At 37.4% G+C, this 24,013-nt stretch overlaps 1 protein-coding gene across 2 annotated transcripts in view; it reads left to right on the top strand.

Moving 5' to 3' along the window:
- CDK7 (cyclin dependent kinase 7) overlaps nt 1-23,521 on the top strand; it is a 43,288-nt gene extending 19,767 nt beyond the window's left edge. The window contains exons 8-12 of one of the 2 annotated variants that reach the window (XM_046672185.1): nt 8,352-8,451; nt 16,438-16,524; nt 19,992-20,141; nt 22,764-22,911; nt 23,325-23,521. In XM_046672185.1, coding sequence (XP_046528141.1) covers nt 8,352-8,451; nt 16,438-16,524; nt 19,992-20,141; nt 22,764-22,911; nt 23,325-23,353 — 514 coding nt within the window. In that variant the 3' untranslated portion in view covers nt 23,354-23,521. The remainder of the gene's footprint in view (nt 1-8,351; nt 8,452-16,437; nt 16,525-19,991; nt 20,142-22,763; nt 22,912-23,324) is intronic. The other variant, XM_046672186.1, reaches the window with a different exon arrangement.
- Nucleotides 23,522-24,013: the final 492 nt, after the last annotated feature.

Raw genomic sequence — 24,013 nt, 5'->3', positions numbered from 1 at the left:
TATAGGTGTTTCACCTCTGTGGTTAAGTTTATTCCTAGATATTTTATTCTTTTTGTTGCGATTGTAAATGGGATTGTACTCTTGAGTTCTCTTTCTGGTAGCTCATTATTAGAGTATAGAAATGCAACTGATTTTTGTAAGTTGATTTTGTACCCTGCAACTTTGCTGTAGTTGTTGATTACTTCTAATAGTTTACTAATGGATTCTTTAGGGTTTTCTGTATATAAAAATCATGTCATCTGCAAACAGCGAGTTTTTCACTTCTTCCTAGCCTATTTGGATACCTTTTATTTCTTTTTCTTGCCTAGTTGGTCTGGCCAAAACCTCCAGTACTATGTTGAACAGGAGTGGTGAGAGTGGGCACCCTTGTCTTGTTCCTGTTCTCAGAGGTATGGCTTTCAGTTTTTCCTCATTGAGTATGATGTTGCCTGTGGGTTTGTCATATATGGCCTCTATTATGTTGAGGTGCTTTCCTTCTATAGCCACCTTATTGAGAGTTTTTATCATAAATGGCTTTTGGATCTTGTCGCATGCTTTCTCTGCATCTATTGAGATGATCGTGTGGTTTTTATTCCTCATTTTGTTAATGTGGTATATCACCTTGATTGATTTGCAGATGCTGAACCATTCCTGTGTCCCTGGATTGCATCCCACTTGATCGTGGTGTTTGATCTTTTTAACATATTGTTGTATTTGATTTGCCAATATTTTGTTGAGGATTTTTGCATCTATGTTCATCAGCAATATTGGCCTGTAATTTTCCTTCTTTGTTTTGTCCTTATCTGGTTTTGGTACCGGGGTAATGTTAGTCTCATAGAATGAGTTAGGAAGCATTCTATCTTCTTCAACTTTTTGGAATAGCTTGAGAAGGATAGTTATTAAATCGTCTTTGAATGTTTGGTAGAATTCTCCAGGGAAGCTATCTGGTCCTAGACTTTGTTTTTTTGGAGGTTTTTGATTATTGTTTCAACCTCTTTACTTGTGATTGTTCTTTTCTGATTCTCTATTTCTTCTTGATTCAGTTTTGGGTGGTTTTATGAGTCTAAGAATTTATCCATTTCTTCTATGTTATCCAATTTGTTGACATATAGTTTTTCGTAGTATTCTGTTATAATCCTTTGTATTTCTGTGGTATCCATTGTAGTGTCTCCTCTTGCAGTTCTAATTTTATTTATTTGAGCCTTTTCTCTTTTTTTCTTAGTGAGTCTGGCTAAGGGTTTGTCAATTTATTTATCTTCTCTAAGAACTATCCCTAAGTTTTAGTGATCTTTCTATTGTTTTTTTAGTCTCTACTTCATTTATTTCTGCTCTGATGTTTATTATTTCCCTCCTTCCGCTGACTTTGGGCTTTGTGTATTCTTCTTTTTCTTGTCCTGTTAGATGTTGATTAAGATTACTTATTTGAGGGGCTGGCCCCGTGTCCGAGCAGTTAAGTTCACGCGCTACGCTGCAGGCGGCCCAGTGTTTCTTTGGTTCGAATCCTGGGCGCGGACATGGCACTGCTCATCAAACCACGCTGAGGCAGCATCCCACGTGCCACAACTAGAAGGACCCACAAGGAAGAATATACAACTGTGTACTGGGGGGCTTTGGGGAGAAAAAGGAAAAATATAAAATCTTTAAAAAAAAATTACTTATTTGAGATTTTTCTTTTTTATTGATCTAGGCCTGTATTGCTATGAATTTCCCTCTTAGAACCGCTTTTGCTGCATCCTGTAAGAGTTGATATGTTGTGTTTTCATTTTCATTTGTCTCCAGGGTATTTTTTGATTTCTCCTTTGATTTCCTCATTGATCCAGTGATTGTTCAGTAACATCTTGTTAAGTCTCCACATATTTGCAACTTTCCTAGCCTTTTTCTTGTAGTTGATATGTAGTGTCATAGTATTATGCTCAGAAAAGATGCTTGATATCGTTTCAGTCTTCTTAAATCTCTTGAGGCTTGCCTTGTTCCCAACATATGATCTGTCTTTGAGAAGGTTTCATGTGCACTTGGGAAGAATGTGTATTTGGAAATTTTTGGATAGGATAGTCTATATATATGTATTAAGTCCATCTCCTCACATGTTTCATGTAAATCTAGTATTTTCCTTGTTGACTTTCTGTCTCACTGATCTATCCATTGATGTAAGTAGGGTGTTGAGGGCTTCTACTGTTAATATGTTGCTGTTAATTTCTCCTTTTAGGTCTGTTAGTAGTTGCTTTGTGTACTTTGGTGTTCCTCTGTTAGGTGCATATATATTTATAAGGGTTATGTCCTCTTGGGGGAATGTCCCTTTTATCATTATATACTGCCCCTTTTTGTCTCTCACTGACTTTTTTTTATCTTGAAGTCTGCTTTGTCTGATATAAGTATGGCAACACTTACTTTCTTTTGCTTGCTGTTAGCTTGGAGTATCATCTTCCATCCCTTCACTTTGAGCCTTTGTATGTCTTTAGATCTGAGATGTGTTTCTTGGAAGCAGCGTATTGTTGCATCCTTGTTTTTATCCATCCAGCCACTTTGTAGTGTTTTGATTGGAGAATTCAATCCATTTACATTTACAGCAATTACTGTTATATGAGGGATTAATACTGACTTTTTATGTATTGTTTTCCAGTTCTGTATTTCCGTTATTTCTCTTCCGTTGTATTTCTGACTGTGATTTCAGTTTGGTGGTTTTCTCTTTAGTTATGATTTGTGTGTCTACTCTAAATTTTTATGCTTTTTTTTTTTCAATGAGGAAGATTGGCCCTCAGTTAACATGTATTGCCAATCTTCCTCTTTTTCTTTTTTAAATTTTTTTCCCAAGTGCCCCAGTTCATAGTTGTATATCCTAGTTGTAGGTCCTTCTGGTTCTTCTATGTAGGACGCTGCCTCATCATGGCTTGACGAGTGGTCCTAGGTCCATGCCCAGGATCCAAACTAGTGAACCCTGGGCCAGTGAAGCGAGGTGCATGAACTTAACCACTACACCACTCGGCCGGCCCCGCTCTGATTCTTTGTTTTCTGTTCACCATGAGATTTGCATAAAAGATCTCATAAATGAGATAGTCCATTTTCTGGAAGCCTCTTATCTCCATTAGCCTAAGGAGGTTCCATTCCTTTCATCTTCTCTTTCTGAGTTATTTTTCTCACAAATTGTTGTTTTCTGTGTTGTGACTAAATTGAAGAGTTTATAATTATTTTTGATATTTTTCTTCCCTTTGTCTTTTATGTTATAGTGGTCTATGACTGACCTGTTCTGATATAGAGCTGTGATTTTCTGCTCTCTCTATGTATCTATTTCCTTGCTTAAGATTATGTAAGCCTTTGCCTTTTTTTTTTTTTTTACCAGTAGGAGGGTTTCCTTCATCATTTCCTGTAAAAGTAGGTCTGGTGGGATGAAGTCCCTCAGCTTTTGTTTATCTGGGAAAGCTTTTATTTATCCATCATATCTGAAGGATAGTTCTGTTGGATAGAGTATTCTTGGCTGAAAGTTTTTGTCTTTCAGTATTTTGAATATATCATTCCAGTCTCTCCTAGCCTGTAAGGTTTCTGCAGAGAAATCTGCTGTAGTCCTGAGGGGTTCCTTTGTGGGTTATTTTCTTCTGCCTTGCTGCCCTTAATATTTTTTCTTTCTCATTGACTTTTGCCAGTTTTGATAGTATATGCCTTGGAGGTCTTTTGCATTGATGTAATTAGGAGTTCTATTTTCATGTACTTGTAAGTCCAGTTGCTTCCCCAGGTTTGGGAAGTTCTCAGCTATTATTTCTTCGAATAAGCTCTCTGCTCCTTTCTCCCTCTCTTCTCCCACTGCAATACCAATAATTCTTGTGTTGCTTTTCCTAATTGAGTTGGATATTTCTCAAAGAACTTCTTCATTTTTTAAAAATCTTAGTTGTTTGTCCTCCTCCACCTGAAGCATTTCTTATTTCTATTGTCTGAATCACTAATTCTGTCCTCTATAACATCAGGTTTATTTTTTATGGTTTCTAGATTATTTTTTTGTCTCATTGATTGTGTTCTTCATATCCAGAATTTCTGTTTGGGTTTTTTTGATAGCTTCAACCTCTTTGGTGAAGTATTCCTTCTGCTCATTAATTTTATTCCTGAGCTCATTGAACTGTCTTTCTGAGTTTTCTTGTAATCTGTTGAGTTTCTTTATGATAACTATTTTGAATTCTCTGTCATTTAGATTGTAAATATCTAATTGTAAATATTATCTAATTGTAAATATTGTGTGTTCAGGATTGGTTTCTGGAAGGTTGTCATTTTCCTTCTGCTCTGAAGTGTTAATGTATTTCTTTATGGTGTTTCATGAAGTAATCCTTTGCTGCTGCATTTGTGGTAGTATCAGGTCTCAGGTTCCACCTTCCACTGCTAGAGGGCAGGCAGGAGCTGTGTTTTCTGATCTGGCCCTGTCTGCTTGGAGTTGTGCTGGTAGGGCTACTCGAAATTTGCCCAGGCTGGCTGCAGCCACTCTGCAGGTTGCCCTCAGTTACTCTGCAAGTTGTCCTCAGGTGGGCAGGACCTCTGCTTTGGGTGAGCAGGCCAGGTACTGTAGGCGGGGCCTCTGTATTTGACAGGGGCCCAGCTGGACTGCTGCACCCTATGCAGGAGGCGCACCTACGTCGGGGCTGAGCTACCACTTGGTCGATCCTTTGGGCTGCTGTGTTCTGCATCTGGGTGCGCCTTAGTGGGTGGGGCACCTTCTTTCCTGTGCTGCAGTAAGGGTGGGGGACACCCTCGCAGAGGCTGAGCCATCAGTCTGTGGATCCCTTAAGCTGCTGTGTCCGCATGTCAGGCATTGTCTGAGTGGGCGGGGTACCTTGTCTGTGCTGCACTAGCAGGGAGGGGTGCCCATGTAGTGGCTGAGCCACTGCCACTCAGTGTATAGTGTTCCTTTGGGCGGGGCTGCTGCAGCACATTGGGTGCTCCTATGGGCTGGGCTGCAACCCTGAAAGCATTTGGGCAGGGTGGGCTGTCCCCACCTCCTCTTACAGTAATGCATGGCTGCTGTGTGAGGAAGCATGAAGCGGTTCGCTGCTGCCTGGGAGGGGGCAGCGTCCGTCTACTTAGTTCCAATGCCTCCTTGGGATCCAGTCCGCCCACCTTAAGATGTATAGCTGCATGGATCTCACAGGAGTCCTGTTGTGCTGTGCAGGGAATCCTCTGCTGGTTAATGAATGTTCATTTAGTTGTAACTTAAAGGGGAGAGACCAAGGGAACAACTCACTCCTCCATGATGTTGTTGTCACTCCTCTAATGTTGATATTTTGACCTCTTGAGAGTCATGAATCACGAGTGGTTTTGTTTTTCTTTTTTTTGCTGAGGAAGATTTGTCCTGAGCTAATATCTGTGCCAGTCTGCCTCTGTTGTGTATGTGAGTCGCCACCACAGTATGGCCACTGCCAAGTGGTGTAGGTCTGTGCCTGGGAACCAAACTCAGGCCACTGAAGTGGAGTGCCCTGAACTTAACCACTAGGCCATGGGGCTGTCTTCCACCATGAGTGTTTTTAATGGCATCTAGAATGGTGAATCCTTTCCAGAAGGTTTTCAATTTACTTTGTGCAGATCTTTCAGAAGAATGAGTATCTGTGGAAGCTATAGCCTTATGAAATGTATTTTGTAAGCAATAAGACTTGAAATTCAAAATTACTTCTTGATCCATAGGCTATAGAATGGATGTTTTGGGGGGGCATGTAAACAACAGTAATCACATTGTACATCTCCACCAGAGCTCCTGGGTGATCAAGTGCAGTGTTAATAAACAGTAATATTTTGAAAGGAATCTTTTTTTTCTGAGCAGTAGGTCTCAACAGTAGACGTGAAATATTCAGTAAACTGTGTTGTAATCAGATGTGCCTTCATTTAGGCTCTGTTGCTCCATTTATTGAACATAGGCAGAGTAGGTTTAGCATAATTCTTTAGGGTCCTAGGATTTTCAGAATGGTAAATGAGCATTGGCTTCAACTTAAAGTCACCTGCTGCATTAGCCCCTAAGAGGGGAATCAGCCTGTCCTTTGAAGCTTTGAAGGTTTGAAGCTAGACACTGACTTCTCTGTAGCTGGGAAAGTCTTCTGTTGGCATCTTCTTCCAATACAAGGCTGTTTTGTCTACATTATAAAAATCTATTATTTAGTGTAGCTACCTCCATTAATTACCTTAGCTGGATCTTCTGGATAACTTGCTGCAGCTTCTACAGCAGCACTTGCTGCTTCACCTTGCACTCTTTTTTTTTTTTTTAAAGATTGGCACCTGAGCTAACAACTGTTGCCAATCTTCTTTTTTTTTTTTCCTGCTTTTTCTCCCCAAGTCCACCCAGTACATAGTTGTATATTTTAGTTGTGGGTCCTTCTAGTTGTGGCATGTGGGACGCTGCCTCAACGTGGCCTGATGAGCGGTGCCATGTCCGCACCCAGGATCCAAACCAGCGAAACCCTGGGCTGCCGAAGTGGACCGCGCAAACTTCACTCGGCCACAGGACCAGCCCCAACACCTTGCACTCTTATGTTATTGAGACAGCTGGTTTCCTTAAACCTCATGAACCAACTTCTGTTAGCTTTAAACTTTTCTTCTGTAGCTTTTTTACCTGTCTCAGCCTTCACAGAATTGAACAGAATTAGGGCCTTGCTGTGGATTAGGCTTTGGTTTAAGGGAATGTTGTGGCTGGTTTGATCTTCTATCCAGACCACTAAAACTTTCTCCATGTCAGCAGTAAGGCTGTTTCACTTTCTTAAATAATTGATGTGTCCACTGGAATAGCACTTTTGATTCCCTCCAAGAACTTTTCCTTTGCCATCACAACTGGGTTAACTGATGGAAGAGGCCTAGCTTTTGTCCTGTAATGGCTGTTGACATACCTTCCTTACTAAGCTTAATCATTTCCACCTTTTGATTTAAAGTGAGAGACGTGTGACTCTTCCTTTCATTTGAACACTTAGAAGCCATGTTAGGGTTATTAATTGGCCTAATTTCAATATTATCATGTCTCAGGGAATAGAGTGGCCTGAGGAGGGGGAGGAAGAAAGATGGGGGAGGGACTTGTCGGTGGAGCATCAGAACACTCACAACATTATCAATTTAGTTTATTGTCTTTTTGGGCATGGTTCATGGTGCCCCAAAACAATTACAATAGTAATATCAATGATGACTCATGACAGATCACCATAACAAATAATAATGAAAAAGTTTGAAATATAGTGAAATGACCAAAATGCGACACAGAGACATGAAGTGAGCAAATGCTGTTGGGAAAATGGCGCTGATAGGCTTGCTCCATGGAGGGTTGCCACAAACCTTCAATTTGTGTAAAATGGCAATATCTGTGCACAATAAAATGAGGTATGCCTGTAGATCTCATTGAGTATCAATCACCTGAGCCCTGAGTAGAAGTAAGCGACATAAGTAGTTATTTATGTAATTGCTGGAAAGATTAAGCCCGTAATTCAGGAACTCTTGGAACTCAGGAAAATAGGGACCCACATACAAGAGTGTTGTGTACCAGTGGTTTTCATCTACCAATTTCTCATATTTTCTCTTCTTGCAAATCAAATGTTACTAAAAGGTTGAATTAAAATGAGGACTGAGAATTGACAATTAGATTAGTCATGTGGACATCATTCATAACCTTGAGAAGAGGAGTTTTGATGGAATGGTGGGATGAAAGTATGATTGAAGAGGGTTGAAGAGGATGAGAGGAGAGGAATTGGAGACAGTAAGAACGTAAAGAGTCTAACCAGAGAATGAGGAGGTAGCTGTTAGGGGAAGTATGGTCCAAAGAAGTTTTTGTTGCTCATTTCTTTGTTTTTCAGGTTATTTTTTGAGGCCAGAGAAATAATGGTATGTTTGTACATTGATAGTGAAAGTCTAGTAAAGACTAAAAAGTTGATGTAGGAGAAAGAAGAGAGAAAGAGAGGAGCAGTATCCTTCGAAATAGGGAAGGAAGCATGGTATCTAGTGCCCAAGTTGAGGGATTGGCTTTAAGAACAGTCAAGGGTAGTTCACCTGTGTTGCAGATGGGAAGGCAGGTTGTGTGAGTACAAATGACTGTGGGAGAGTCTGTAGAAATTTCTTTTCATTACTTCCATTTTTTCTAAAGGTGAAATAGGGAACAAGGTCATGAGCTGAGAAGAGGGGGTGGTGTTGAGGGTTTCAGTTGAAAGAAGATGTTAATCATCTAAAAGCGCGGGAGAGTGATTGGCCCAAGGATGTCTGTAAGTTTCTGGCAGCAATGTGGAACTACTTGGGGTTATAGCCAATTTTTCTTGAGTTAATGTATCTATAAAAGTGAATTTCATCAGTAGGGTCATGTTTTGCTGAGTGGTTTTCTCTAAGAAATACTTTCATAATTCCATTCTAAAGTGACAGTGTTTGTTTTTGTTCTTCAGGTGGTATCGGGCCCCTGAGTTATTATTTGGAGCTAGAATGTATGGTGTAGGTGTGGACATGTGGGCTGTTGGCTGTATATTAGCAGAGTTGCTTCTAAGGGTAAGTCTTGAATTGCTGTACACACTTCAATATTGTTACAGGTCTTTGTTCTTAAAATTTGTGTAAGAATCATCTTCCCAGAGAGAATTCCCAGAGAGGAGCACCATCCTTACAACAAAAAGCCAAGAAACAGCCCAATTAAACAAACAAAACATCTCCCCCCAATGCAACCTTTTTATTAATGCTAATGTGAGATGAGAAAACCTCCCATTTAGGACAGTAAATGTTTTATTGTAGATCATTGCTATGTCCTGAAATATAACTATAATAAAGTCTTCATTGGGTTGTAATATGGTAATATCTCTACAATAACTAAAGATGTTAGGATGAACTTCTGTATTCCTGGGACTTTTTTGTTTGGGACTGTTTAAAAGTACACTTTAAGAGATGTTGTAATACCAACCACTGCAACTGCAACTCTCTATAACTTTAAACCTCGAGTGAGAGGATCTTTTTAGTTCCGTTCAAGCAGGGCAGATATGGTGGTCCTATAGCATTTCTCTAAGACTATCTTCAGTAAAACATCCTCTCTCTGCCCTCACTGGAGAGAAAGTTGCTGACTTGGAAACTTTTCTTTAGCTATGAAGTTTATTTTAGCCCTTCTGAACAATGAAGGCAAAGGAATATTGGGAAAATTTTCTGAATCTGAGTTTTTCTCCCAACATTCCAGATTCTAGCTCCTACTCTCCCTCTCCTCAAGCCTATGTGTTTAAAGAAATGTGAACCCAAGACACAAAAATACAGCTATTTATTTCCTTGAACACAGAACATAGCTTCTGTACACCAGAGAGAAAATTACCTTCTTAAACGTCTTTTTTAGTTCAGTGTAAGTTCTGTACATCATTTTGAGAAGCTTATCCCTCCAGGCGCTTGCAGAAGAAACCCTAACAATTTGGCTTGAAAATGATATAATAATCCCTGTGCTAGTAATGGTCCCTGTGAATCAGCTGGCATGACAACTCAGCTACTCAGAAGAACACAAAGTTTACCAGAAGTTTACATTTGAGAATCTATCAACTCCCAAAAGCACAGTCTGTTCATGACCAAGAAAAGAACCCAAAATCCCAAATCCCCTAATGTTATGACTGATCACTCCATTGAGAAGGTGAGTGGAGAGAGAGAGCAGGTGAGAAAAGATGGGTTAGAAATCGTGGACCTGGTTGAAATCTTAGAGTCTTGTTAGCCACTGGCATTCTTGCTGGAATATTATTAAGGTTATGAAGAAATTGACAGGCAGCCCTAACAGGTGAAGACTTGTTACCGTTTTGCCATATTTTTTGTCCTGCACAATTGAAGAAAAATATTTCCTGTTTTAAACTGTCCCTGTGCTTATTTGAAAAGATGATGCATGGAAATGCTGTCCACACAGTTCTGAATCTGTGGTGAGATCTTGCAGTCCAAACAGATAATGATCGAAAGCAGGCTAGGTCAGAAAATTTGATAGTATAAGCATTCAACCTTTTTTAAAGTGTTGTTTTTCTTTTATGTAAATTGTATAAAAGTAGGTTTAAAAACTACTTAAACTAGAAAACAGAGGTGCAACAATAAGTAAGCCTGTATGGAACCAAAGTAATCAATATTTTTAAAATCACTTTTAAAGCAAATTGATCTGCCTTCTGAACATCCACTGTTATTGTTAAATGAAAAGGAATCTAGAATATTTATACTAATGAGTACTTAGGTTCAGTACTATGTCATTAAATAGCACGAATGTACTTTTTAATTTATGATCTGTTTATGTTCTTGTTTCTTAGTCATGATTTGAGGCAGATAGTGATTAATAGACTATCTAAACTTGGATATTACCTACTGAGCAACTGCCTTTATCTGGTTTAGACAGTTTCATAGATAACCTTTTAGTCTGTAAACAAGAAGTCCATAGTTTGGGAAGACATTTTATGCCTTGCAGTAAGGTGACTGGACATCCTTCAGACCTGCATCGGAGCCTTCTCTAGAGATGATGCGGAGATGCAAAGGTTTGATTAACCAGCACCTGCCTGCCTTCCTCGTACTGCATTCAGCTGATCCAGAGCTAATGGCTTGGCATATGACTGAGCTTCAGCTCTCTGTCATTCCAATACTTAAGTTTGGCTCTATCAGCTCAGAACAGAGCTTCCATCAGTTGTTTTTGCATAGACTTTTGGATGCGCAGGAGTGCTAGAGGCTAGAGTGTTCCAGTTATTCAAGAAGTATATTGTTGATTATGCTAATTGCATAAGAAATATCTGCTGATTTTCTGATATTTGGTTTGTGATCCCTGCCTCCCTGTAAAGACATGAGAAAGGAAAAATAAATTTCTACAATATCAATTTTTTTTTAAAGATGAATCTCAACACAATTTAAAAAGAGATTTCATGAGTGGAGCCCTAGTGAAAAGAACCAGAGAGAAGTCCCTCTTGGGTTCCTTTATTTTAGTACTGTTGAACTCAGTACCTCTCTTCCGTTTAGGATTATTTGGATTCTTTTTCCTAAAACTAAAAAGTTTTCATTCATATGCTTAGTCACAATAGTGTATTGGTGAAATTCCAATATCCTCCAAGAAGTTATTACAGAGCAAGAAAAAGAAAATAATGAGAAGCACAAGCTCTTCCTCTGGTAAGGTTTGTGTTTGCAATAATATCTGGATCTTACTTAAGTCTTGTACAGTTGTGTTAACTAAATACGGATGGCCCACTAACCCATATTCTATATTTAACAAATGAAAATCTGTAAGACCATTGGCTGTTAAGAATGAGAGTGTAGAAGAGCTGCCTGCCATATGAGCTTATACATATTCCTAACTTTAGCCGTTCACATTACTAAGTGAAAATTAGAAATAGTTATCAATCCCTAGAAAAAAAAACCAATTGTCTGTCTTGGGTTACATGCTGAACCCAGTACCTGTTCATACATGACTGGATTTCTTAGTCAATATTGTATTGATGCTTAATACAAAAAAGACATTTCAAATAAAGTGATAATTATATCTCAAGGATTTTAAAGATGGCAGGGAAAAAAATCTGCCCCCTCAGAAATCATCTCTAAAAGAAACAAACACAAGTGCCATCTTTGAAACTAGGAGATGCCTAGAATACTATGCCGGAAGATAGGAAGCCAGAAATGAAGATGGCTAAAAGCCTACAGGAAAGGATGCCAACTAGAGGCAAATCTGGTTTGGCACACAGAGTCCTGGAGTTGTTTAGTAATGAGAAGTACCTGTGATCATTGATGACAATAATGAGGTGGAGGACTAAAAACAGAAGAGTTGGTTGAAAAATCTGTATATGGAGCAATTAATACCAAGGTTCCACACACAGCCACATCACTTCCTTCCCCCAACCATGCTTCTCTCTAGCTTATCCCTCCACCAGAGAAAGGTGTATTCTCCAAAGAAGTTCAAGCAGGAATTTCCAGAAATGGCCATCCTTAGATACAATGGAGGGTGGGGGTGAGTGCCAGAGTGAAAACGTGCTGATTACATAAAAGTCTGCACACTGAACAGTAAAATCTTCAACTTATTTTCCTGCTCAGCTCCCAGAACCTTGGTAGCCAGTGTAATAGCTCATTTTAACCCAGGTGAAAGATTAGAGTAGCCTTCACTGGAAGGACTGAATTTTCCCAGAGAACAGACCCACAGATAACTGGCATTAAACTCCCTGCCCAAACTTTCCAGAGTAAAGCCCATGAGTTGACAAGCTCTCTTCATAGATATAATGGTTTTAATCAGCTTTTTAAATACCTTTCCCTGAAATAGGAATGGTTAGCCAATGATCTGCAGACAGTTATCAAGGATCTTCAGATATTTAATGAATGCTTCCAACATGTAAGGATCACCAGAGAATTGACAGGCATCGTCAATCATATATTTGATGAAAATGTCCAATATGAAAGACAGACTGAAACAAACTGAAAAAGACACTTGGAAAAAATAGAAACTATGAGGTAGCAGAAGAAAATCCACCCCCTCCCCGAGTCTTCAGAGAACTAAGAGAATATCCTGCATCTGTGAAACAAGAACACAATGCTCTTTTACTAAAGGAACAATCAAAGAAACAGGGATACTTGAAAGTTTTCAAATAGGATAACTTAAAAGCAAGCAAAAACAGTGGAAGGGTTGGAAAAGTAAGCTAAAGACCTCTTTCGTTAAATAGAATCAAAACATAAAGAGATGGACTGTGGTAGAGAAAAGAAAAGAAAATTAGCAGATTAATCCTAGAATACAGCAAAAAGAGAATAAAGAAAATAGAGTAGGAAATTCTCAAGAAAATATCCTGATGTTGATGGATGTGAATAGATTCAAAGTGCCAGAAAATCCGATACAGTGAATGAAAGAAGACTCATGCCAAGGCACATTGTGAAATTTCAGAGTAATTTCAGGGGATAAGAAAAAGATTTTATTTCCTCAGAGAGGAAAAACATAGAAACCTCACATAGATTCCAAAATAAAGAATTAGGGAAAAGAATGGCATCACACTTCTCAACAGCAATATTGAACCTGGAAAACAATAGAACGCATTGTGAGGGGAAATGATTTTCAACCTAGAATTCTGTGCCCATTCATATTTTCAATTAGCTGTGAGAATAAATACAATTTATTACCCCAAAATTTTACATCCAATTCCTTTCTTAGGAAGTTATTGGAAGATGAACTCTACTGTAACATGAGAGTAAATTAAGAGAGAGACGTGGGATCCAGGGAACGTGAAATTCAACATAGAAAAGAGGCTAACAGAATTCACATTTAATAGTGAAGGAGGGGCCGGCCCCATGGCCAAGTGCTTAAGTTCATGCACTCTGCTTTGGCAGCCCAGAGTTTCGAGGGTTCGGATCCTGGGCGCAGACATGGCACTGCTCATCAGGCCATGCTGAGGTGGCATCCCGCATAGCACAACCAGAGGCACTCACAACTAGAATATACAACTATGTACTGGGGGGTGTGGGGTGAGGGGGGAAGAGGGGGGGGGGGGGGAAAGAAGATTGGCAACAGTTGTTAGCTCAGGTGCCAATCTTTAAAAAAAAAAAAATAGTGAAGGAATGTTCTGAGAAAACAGGTATATGTCAGGGCTAGAGAGCAGCTAGTTCAGATTGTAGCAGGTTGGGTGAGGACTCCAGCAGGCAAGGTCTCTAGGAAAGCAATGAAACTGATGGGTTTTGATAGATTTGATCATGTAGAAAATGATATTGAATGACTGGAATCTTAGCCTTAGGTAGAAACTAAGTTACCAAAGGGGGCCAGTGGGAGGAGCTGAGGGAGGAGGGCTAGGAAATCATTCCCTCTAGGAAAAGCAAATTACTGCAAAAGAAGGGAAACTTAATATCAGATCTGCACTGAACAAAAATTACGTAGTTATAAATGAGAGAGGGGTGATGGGTCAAAGGACCAATTTTTATCATGAGTCTATTCAGTGTTTGATCAGTGTGTTTATTAATTTCATACAAATAAAACACTTTTTAAAAGCTTAAGTTCTAGTTCCAAAGTAGGTCTTCCTTTAGGGAAAAAAAATGTTTTTAGTATTTAGTATTTTCAAACATGCAAAAGCAGAGAGAGTAATAAACTCAGCCTCTGTGTACCCACCAACCAGCTTCAACAGTTTTTAACACCTGGCCAACCTTACTTTATTAATATTTTCCCACACCATGTTATTTTGCCACAAATCTCAGATAGAATTTTATTCATATGTTGCTATTTCTTTAAAAGATAAGGATTTTTACTTATTTATTTATTTTTATTTTGCTGAGGAAGACTAGCCCTCAGCTAACATCTGTGGCCAATCTTCCTCTTGTTTTGCTTGAGGAAGATTAGTCCTGAACTAACATCTTTGCCAGTCTTCCTCCACTTTATATGTGGGTTGCTGCCACAGCATGGCTCATGAGTGGTATGGGTCCATGCCTGGGATCTGAACCTGCAAACCTGGGCTGCCAAAGTGAAATGTGCTGAACTTAACCACTAGGCCACAAGGCCAGCCCCTAGGATTTTTTTTTTTTTATCATAACTGCAGTACCATTATCATCTGAAAAAAATGAAGAGTAAATCCTTTATAATGTTAAATACCCAGTCTGTTTTCAGATTTCCCCAATTTTTTTCAGAAATATCTTTTATTGTTGGTTTATTCAAATTGGGATCCATAGTTCACACATTATGCAACACATTTTAATATAAATTTTTTACATCAGACCAAAACACTCATCCTTAAAATCTGATTAAATTTGCAAGCTTGCCTGCAAGGCTAAAAGGTCCCTCTTTTCAGACCTCCTAGTACAGTTTACATTGGTGGTCTGCAAAGTAGGAGATAATCCGTTGAGGTATAAGGAGAAAATGTGAGCATGTCTAAAAATATTTGTGAAATGCTAGTTAATATCCCTTCTAGTTTCTATTTTTTGGTGCACATTTAATATACATAATAGCACAGTGTTATAAATATATGATTTATGTAAGGGTTATATTAAGTCTAGATCCAATCAGAAAATAGAAACCACACATTGATTTGAAGTGGGAAGTTTAATATAAAGATTATTTACTATGACAGGAGATTGGAATAGTGAGGGTTTGACTAATAAAAAGTAAAGAGAACTCTAAAGAATATAGGAATAGCAGATGTAAGGAGCAGCCACCCTTTTCCTCTAGGACTGAGACACAGAACCCAAGGAAGATGACCCCCAGGCCTGAGATCTGGATCTTGTTGAAGAGGGTACAGTGTGGCTCACTGGGTGGCAGAGAAGTTGCTGTGGAACTGTGCTAGTGGAACTTGCTGCAAATCTCTCTGGAACGTATTGGAAATCTGTCCTCTTGGGTGCTGAGGAAAGCTGTTCGGGGGAAGCGTTTCTTTGGAGGCACTCTGCTTTGTAGAGTCTTGAGGGGGTTCTAGAGGGAAGCTGCTGGCCTCTGTGCACAGCTGGAGCTGGACACTGGAGAAACTGCCCACTCGGCAGCAAGCTGGTGTCAGGGAAGCTGAGTACTGCGAGAGTCTGCTTGGGCAAGCAAACTGGAAGCGGAAAGCAAAACTCTTCTTGCTGTAATGTCTCTCCAGCATCCCCTACTGATAAAGCTTCAGTTGGCAAAGGAAAAGTTTTTGAAAGGATCCATTTTCACAGAAACAGCAAAAAGGGTGAATTTGGAATAAATTGATACCTGGCAGAGTTTGATGCTTTTTTTGCTGGTAGAGGTTCACAGTAATAAAAATGTTGGAGACCTGGTACTTAATCTCATGTCTTCCCAGCAAGCCTGTAAACCTTTTCAGGGCCTTTAACAGTGCCGAATACCTCTGTTATTCACAGAGTAAACTGTTTTTATTTTTTATGTATTTATGTAGGTGTCTGAGAATGAATTGGAAAATAATGTCTATGTATAGCAAGGATTTTGATAATTTCTTATCAGCTTACTAATTTTTAACTTGTAATTATTTATCCTCTTTTAAAGTTTGCCAGTATACCTCTTCAGAGAAAGAATTTGCCAAGAAATTAAGTAAGATTGGAATATAGATGTGATCTCTTGCCTTCTAGCCTTTACACCTGCCCTTTTGCTAGAATAGTTTTCTTGTTCCATCTTAGACTTTTCCTCTAACCAACTCTTCTTCACCCATCGACTTTCGCTGCCACTTCCTCTAGGAAGCCTTCCCTGACCTGCCTAGTGCGGGTTAGGTGCTGTTCCTGTGTGGGCTAGGATCCCATGCTCTTGCTGAACATATCATTGTAAATGCCCCTTTACCTGTATCACCATTGTTCGCCACATCTACCCCAGGGGAGACGGGACTGTTTTGTTCCCTCATGTAAATGCCGAGGTTTTAGCACAGTGCCTGTTACATGGTACCTGTTTTGGAGTGAATGAAATGGGCCGTGTGGTGCTGTTGATTTGGTTAGCAATGCCAGGATCTAATGCCACATCCAGCATACCTCAGACTGCATTTTAATTTTTGTTACAGTTTAGTTTTTCTTATAAAGTTTATAGTATTATTTATTTAATAGCTATCACAAGCCACCTTGAAATATCTGCCTCTTGCTTTTTTTCAGGTTCCTTTTTTGCCAGGAGATTCAGACCTTGATCAACTAACAAGAATATTTGAAACTTTGGGCACACCAACTGAGGAACAGTGGCCTGTAAGCCTTCATAGATTTTCTTTAAAATTCAGTTAGGATTCTTTATAGTGCTGTCGCATGAATATTACTTAAAGAAATGTGTTCATTGTCTTAATTTACTAGTAATGTATACTCATTGCAAAATATATACAAGGTAAAAAGTTAAACTCGTGGTACACCATCCAGCCTCCTATATACATTAGCCTTTCCCCTGTCCCAGTGATTCCCATCCCAGGCTTAATCACTGTGTATTTGGTGTAAGGTGTTGCTGTGAAGATACACAAACACATACATACAGAGTTGCATTTTCTGTCCTTTGTTCTTTAACAAAAATGGGATCACACCATATAGTTCTTTTTGCAACCAACTTGCTCTTTTTACTTAATATTTGTTACTGACCTTTTCAACAGCTGCATAATAGGTCATTTTATGGCTATTTCTTGCTTATCAACATCTTCTTTATGGATTTAGGTATATTTATAGAATTTTCACTAACACAATTAAGATGTTTCATGTTAATGTTACACAATTAAGATGTATTATGATTATTTTTAACCCATGACATTGTCTACAAAAAAGAAATATTAAGTCTGTGGTAAAATTTACAATTTAAGTTGCTAAATTTTATATATTACAGTTCAGTTAAATATTCTCACTTGTTCATTGTTAAATTAAAATTGTAGACTTTTTGATTTTGCTTCTTATTTTAACCCCATCTCCTGGGTAATAAATAAATACTAGAAAAGAGAAATTTTAATCCGATTCTACCTTCTGGTTAAAACTGTAATGAAATTATCTGAAGCTGAAACTACGTCTAAGAAGAGTTTCTTTTGTGCTCTTGTTTCCTCAACTTTCTAATTGAAAGTTTGCTGTATGTTCTAATTGTAAAACATGCCCTAATAGCTGTCATTTGTTGAACACTTACTATATGCCATTAATGATAGGCTTTTTAATAAATTACATTATGTATAATTCTCCCAACAATCCTATTAAGTAGGTATGATGATTCCCATTTTGCAGATGAGATGACTGAGGCTTAGTGAGGTTAATTTACCCAAGGCCACCCAGTGTCAGAGCTAGGACTGCAATATGGGTCTGTCTGACTTCAGAACAATGTTTCTGATATTTATTCTGTAATTTTCTCTTTGACAAGATTTTCTAAATATTAGTTGTTTACTGATGTTTCCTTTGAATTTTTTAAAATCAGACTTCTTATTGTGAGATTATTGTAGATTTATCTGCAATCGCAATAAGTAATAGAGGTATCCCTTGTACCCTTTGCCCACCTTCCCGCAATGGTAACATCTTGCAAAATTAGTACAATATCATAATCAGGGTGTTGACATTGACACGGTTAATATACAGGACATCACCACAAAGATCCCTCATGTTGCCCTTTTCTCGCCATACCCACTTTCTTTCCACTCCCACTTCCTCCCTAACCCCTTGCAGTCACTAATCTGTTCTCCGCTTCTATAACTTTGTCATTTCAAGAACCTTATAAGTGGAATCATATAATATGTAAACTTTCAGGATTGACTTTTTTCACCTTCAGCATCATTCTCTGGAGATTCATCTAGGTTGTTGTGTGTATCAATAATTCATTCCTTTTCGTTGCTGACTGAAATGAATGGACCACAGTTTGTTTAACCATTCACTGATTGAAGGACATCTGCATTGTTTCCAGTTTGCAGCTGTTACAAATAAAACTTATGTAAACTTTCATCTACAGGATTTTGTGTAAGATTAAGTCTTTATTTGTCATATGGTAGTTGCATGTTTAGTTTTAGAAACTGCTAAACTGTTTCCTAGAGCGGCTGTACCATTTTACATTCTCACCAGCAATATATGAGTAATCCATTTTCTCTGCATCCGCTCCAGCATTTGGTGATGTCACCTTTTTATTTTAGATGTTCCAATGGGTGTTTAGCAGTAGCTCGTTGTGATTTTAATTTTTACTTCCCTAATGACTGATGCTATTGATGTTTTCATGTGCTCATTTGCCTTCTCTATATCTTTAATGAAATGTCTTTTCGTGTATTTTCCCCATTTTTTAATTGGATTGTTTGGTTTTTGGCTGAGTGTTGAGAGCACTTCATGTATTCTAGATACTAGTTCTTTGTTGTATGCTACTGTGCAGTTTGCAAATACTTTCTGTCACACTGTAGTTTATCCTTTCATCCTCTTCACAGAATCTTCCCAGAATTAAAGTTTTTAATTTTGATCAAGTCTGTTTTATCAGTTTTTTCCTTTTATGAGTCATGCTTTCGGTGTCAAAGAATTTTTTGCCTAACCCAAAGATTTTCTTGATGATTTTCTTGTATTTTTTTCCCTAGAAATTTCATAGTTTTACGTTTAAGTCTGTGATCCTTTTTTTTTTTTTTTAATGTTATGATAGATTACAACCTTGTGAGATTTCAGTTGTACATTTTTGTTAGTCATGTTGTGGGTACACCACTTCCCCCTTTGTGCCCTCCCCCCCACCCCCCCTTTTCCCTGGTAACCACCGATCAGATCTCCTTATCAATATACTAACTTCCACCTATGAGTGGAGTCATATAGAGTTCGTCTTTCTCAGACTGGCTTATTTCGCTTAACATAATACCCTCGAGGTCCATCCACGTTGTTGTGAATGGGCCAATTTTGTCTTTTCTTATGGCTGAGTAGTATTCCATTTGTGATCCTTTTTGAGTTAATTTTTGTTTGAGGTGTGAGACTTAGGTCAAAGGTGATTTTTTTACCTGTATATGTCCAATTATTCCAGCACCACTTATTGAAAAGACTGTCTTTCCATTGAATTGCTTTGTACCTTTGTCAAAAATCAGTTGGGCATATTTGTGTGGGTCTATTTCTAGGTTCTCTCTTGTGTCCCATTAATCTGTATCTGTCCCTCTACCAATACCACAGTCTTAATTCAAGTAGCTACATAGTAAGTTTTGAAATCAGATAGGCTGATTCCTTCCCCTTTTCTACTTTTTCAAAGTTATTTTAGCTCCTTTGCCTTTTCATGTAAAGTTTAGAATAATGTATCTATACAATAATTTTGCCAGAATTTTGGTAAGAATTGCATTAAACCTGTATATCAATTTGAGTAGAATTGACATCTTATGATATTGCATCTTTCAATCCGTGAACGTGATAAGTCTCGCCATTTATTTAGAGCATTGATTTATTTCACTGGTGTTGTGTAGCTTTCAGTATATGCATCCTACAAATGTTTTTGTTAGATTTTCAACTATTTCGTTGTTCTTTTTGAGTGATTCCACATGGCATTATTTTTAATTTCAGTGTCCACATGTCCATTGATAGTATATAGAACTGCAATTGATTTTTTCTACTCACTAGTTCTAGGAATTTTTAAGTAGATTTCTTGGGATTTTCTATGTAGATCATCATGTCAGCCATATGACAGTTTTCTTTCTTTATTTGAGATCTAGATCCCTTTCAATCCTTTACTTAAGTTTGAATTATAAAAATATTTTTTACAGGACATGTGTAGTCTTCCAGATTTCGTGACATTCAAGAGTTTCCCTGGAATCCCACTACAACACATCTTCATTGCAGCAGGAGATGACTTGCTAGACCTCATACAGGGCTTATTCTTATTTAATCCGTGTACTCGAATTACAGCCACACAGGTATTGTAGCTTTTTAGATTAGGAAATATGAGGATAATCTTAACTGTAGCATTGATAAAAATAAAAATAGAATTTCATAAGATTTTTTAACATTCTTGAAACACTGGGAAGATGTGTTTTTGTTTTGTTTTAAGGAATAACAAATTTTATATTTTTCTAAGCTATAAGCACTGTTCAGACTGGTATTAAATTGCATCATGCACACACAACTACAGGAGAGTTTATTCTTGCTTAGGAACATATAAATATATATCTATTTTATAATTGGTTTTCAAGTAGTTTACTTATGAAAAAATAAGGTTTTTGTATTTGTTAAGATACTGGTATATTTCAATTAAACTCTTATGTATTAATTTAAATCTTGTGCCAAGCTTAATACCAAAAGTGTTTTGTGTTTTTCCACCATAAAATGCAATCCAGGTATGCCTGCTGGTCATTGTTACAGTCAAAAAGTGATAGTGGGGAGAAAATGTTATAGTCCGATACAATTGTGTGTTTATAAGAGATTGAAAGCTATTCTAAATAGAACAAACACTGAAACTGACAGTTGTTTAAGCGAAGTAAGAATCAAACTCAAGAAAAATTTAGAAGACCCAGAATATCTGCTCTTATAAAAGAAAGGGGAAAGGTTATCTTACACAAAAATATAAGACCCACGGATTTTTTTTTTTTTTTTTTTTTTTGGTAGGGAAGATTGGCCCTGAGCTAACATCTGTGCTAGTCCTCCTCTATTTTATGTGGTCTGCCACCACAGTGTGGCTTGATGAGTGGTGCTGTATCTGTGCCGGGCATCTGAACCTGCGAACCCTGGGCGACCGAAGCAGAACGTGTGAACTTAACCATTACACCACTGGGCCAGCCCCAAGACCCATAGATTTGGAAAAAAAAAATTTCTTTGTTTTAAAAACAAGCACACGGGCCAGCCCGGTGGTGTAGTGGTTAAGTTCGTGTGCTTCACTTTGGCGGCCTGGGGTTCGTGGGTTTGGATCCCAGGCACAGACCTTACACACCACTCAAAAGCCATGCTGTGGTGGTGACCCATATACAAAATAGAGGAAGACTGGCACAGTTATTAGCTCAGTGACAGTCTTCCTCAAGCAAAAAGAGGAAGATTGGCAACAAATGTTAGCTCAGGGCCAATCTTCCTCACCACAAAAATAAAAATATAAAAAATTTTAAAACACACAAACAAAAAAGGGTAGAGTCACAAACACTTAAAATTGGGGCAGAGAAATGCAGAGTACAATACAGTACAATAATTTGGCTTCATACAGGAAGAGACTGATTGAAATGAAATGTCACCAAGTCTTCATATCTAACAAAACACGTTAATGCACAATATATCAAGGATACAAAATGGATTCTTTTTCACTTAAGTTTATTACAGACTACCAAATCATTGTTTAATGCATTTTCTACTATAAACTTTCTCTTTTTAGCAGTACCGCTACATTAATACCTACATCTAGATATTTTACCACTAGAGTTACTCTTCTAATTTCAAACAAGTAACTCATTGTTACCTTTTCACCTATACGTATACACACATTATCTCCATCATAAGAAACTTGAGACCAAATCAGATTATCTAGAAAATTTTCATTAATAGTAAAACTCAAAACATGCAAAAAAAATTCCAGTTGTGAAACTCATTTGCGTTGTATTTGATATAATGAATTTTTAAAAATGGGATTGGCTCATGGCTATCTCAAAATTGAAATGAGATCTTCTTCCTTTCTTAGATCTCTTTATAGCTTAGAATTAGCTTAATTTACTTATGGAACTGCTATGATTTGGAAGTAATACGTTAGAAATGCACTTCTTTTGAAGTAAGGAATCTTTAAATCATTACTGAAAATAATACGATGTTGGGGGGAAATGCTTGAAAAGTTTATATGGACTTCTTTTTGTTCCTAAGAGGATTATCTGAAAGGACATTTCTTAAATTATTGTGGCTATTAAATAGTACTATGATGCCAGTAAAGTATGAACTTGACAAATTTGTCATTTAGAATAAAATTATTTTTGTTGGAATTTTGGACAGAAGAAAATATGGTATTAGGAACATTGGACTGATAGTAAATAGAAATAACCTTGGGCAAGTCCTTCTATGTAAAATTTCTGTTGATTTGTAGTGGATTGTTGAATTGAAATCCATTGTTTCCAACTTATTGCATCTTTTTAAAAGCTTTATTTTTAAGAATTTATATTTACATGATTTGGAATTTGACTACGTATAGAGGTTGTGACACATAATCTTGGAAGTTCTTTTTAAGCAATTTTCTCTCTTTGTGTTTTGAACTATAGAGCCCATAATGTGTAGAGAGCTGAATATATAATACCTTACTAAGGATATTTCATATTTAGTACAGTCTATTTTATTGTGGAAAAATTAGAAAGTGTCTTTTTCTTTTTCTTATGGAAATGGAATTATCAGCCAATCTTAGGCTGCTAGATGTTTATTTGTAGTAATTTGCATATCCAAATATTTGAAATTAATTTTGTTTTGGGAGAGTGGTAGTCACATAGTAGTTTTAATGCTGCCAACAATTTTGGAGGTTAGATTTTCTTAAACACAGTTCAGATACTCCTTCATTTCTTTGGTATCTTCTCTTTTAAAAGGCCTTGAAAACTAAGTATTTCAGTAATCGGCCAGGGCCAACACCTGGATGTCAGCTGCCAAGACCAAACTGTCCAGTGGAAACTTTAAAGGAGCAGCCAAATCCAGCTGTAGCAACAAAACGGAAGAGAACAGAAGCCTTGGAACAAGGTAAAACTCTCATTTTCGTAAGAAATGAATTCAGAAAACTCCAAATAGCTAATGCATAGCTAGTGACTGAGGGGCAGCTACGAAATGGAGATTTTGAGCTATTTACTGTAAATTTAGATTATATAAAGTAGATAGAATGTAGTATTTTAGCTATATTTGCTTCCATTGAGAATACTTAGATCATGCTCTTTAAAAGGACATTGGGCACTTTTTGAGTATACCTCAGAGTTAGGAAAACTATCAGTGTGTACCTAGTCTCTATAAATTCCTACTGGTACACTGAATGCTTAATGTTTAACAAGTGCTACTGGAAAATCAAAGCAGGTGAAATAAATGTAGTTGGAATGCAATGACTGGTCAAGCTTGCCATAAGATCGAATGTAAACCACCTCATTTTTTTTTTTTTCATCTAGGAGGATTGCCCAAGAAACTAATTTTTTAGTTACAGAGAACACTGGACAGTATCTTACTACTGAAGGAAACAGTCAAAAAGGCAAATATTGGAAAAATAGTAAACATTAACTAAATGCTGTAGAAGGAATTTGTAAATATTCTACACATGTAAAATATGTAAACTGGGTTATTTTTATTAAATGTATTTTAAAACAAACTTAATTCTGATTTTTCTGATTACAGTGCAAAAGTAAGATAAGTTTAGTTCTCTGAAATGTAGAATTGAAAATATGTTAAGAAGACCTTAATAAAAATAATTATCAGTTATTCTGATGATCTGGCCCATATAGCATCACAAATTTGTAGTTGTGGGGGTAGTATTTAAAAAATAGAAAAATAGTAGTAGTAAGGTAGCAAATATCTACTACCGAGACTTTAACAAATGTTAATATACTAAATAGGAAAAAAAGAAAAAAGCATTCCAGATAAAACTGACGTCCCTTTAATACATCATTCTATTCTATTTCTTCCTTTTTTCCCTCCCCAGAGGGGACTGAATGATTCTCAGGAAATGAGTGTGTCCTTCCATGATTTTATACTGCTGTTCTATAAGAATGCATGCAGTAATGTACAGCATTGTTTGGGGTCTCATCTCATAATGCAAGTTTTTTTGTACTCAATACTTAATTCCTCCCATGTTAATACATAT

The sequence above is a fragment of the Equus quagga genome, chromosome 9, assembly GCF_021613505.1.
Source record: "Equus quagga isolate Etosha38 chromosome 9, UCLA_HA_Equagga_1.0, whole genome shotgun sequence".
NCBI classification, from domain to species: Eukaryota; Metazoa; Chordata; class Mammalia; order Perissodactyla; family Equidae; genus Equus; species Equus quagga.
Note: the sequence above shows the minus strand (reverse complement) of the source record. Positions and strands in the feature narration are given on the sequence as shown.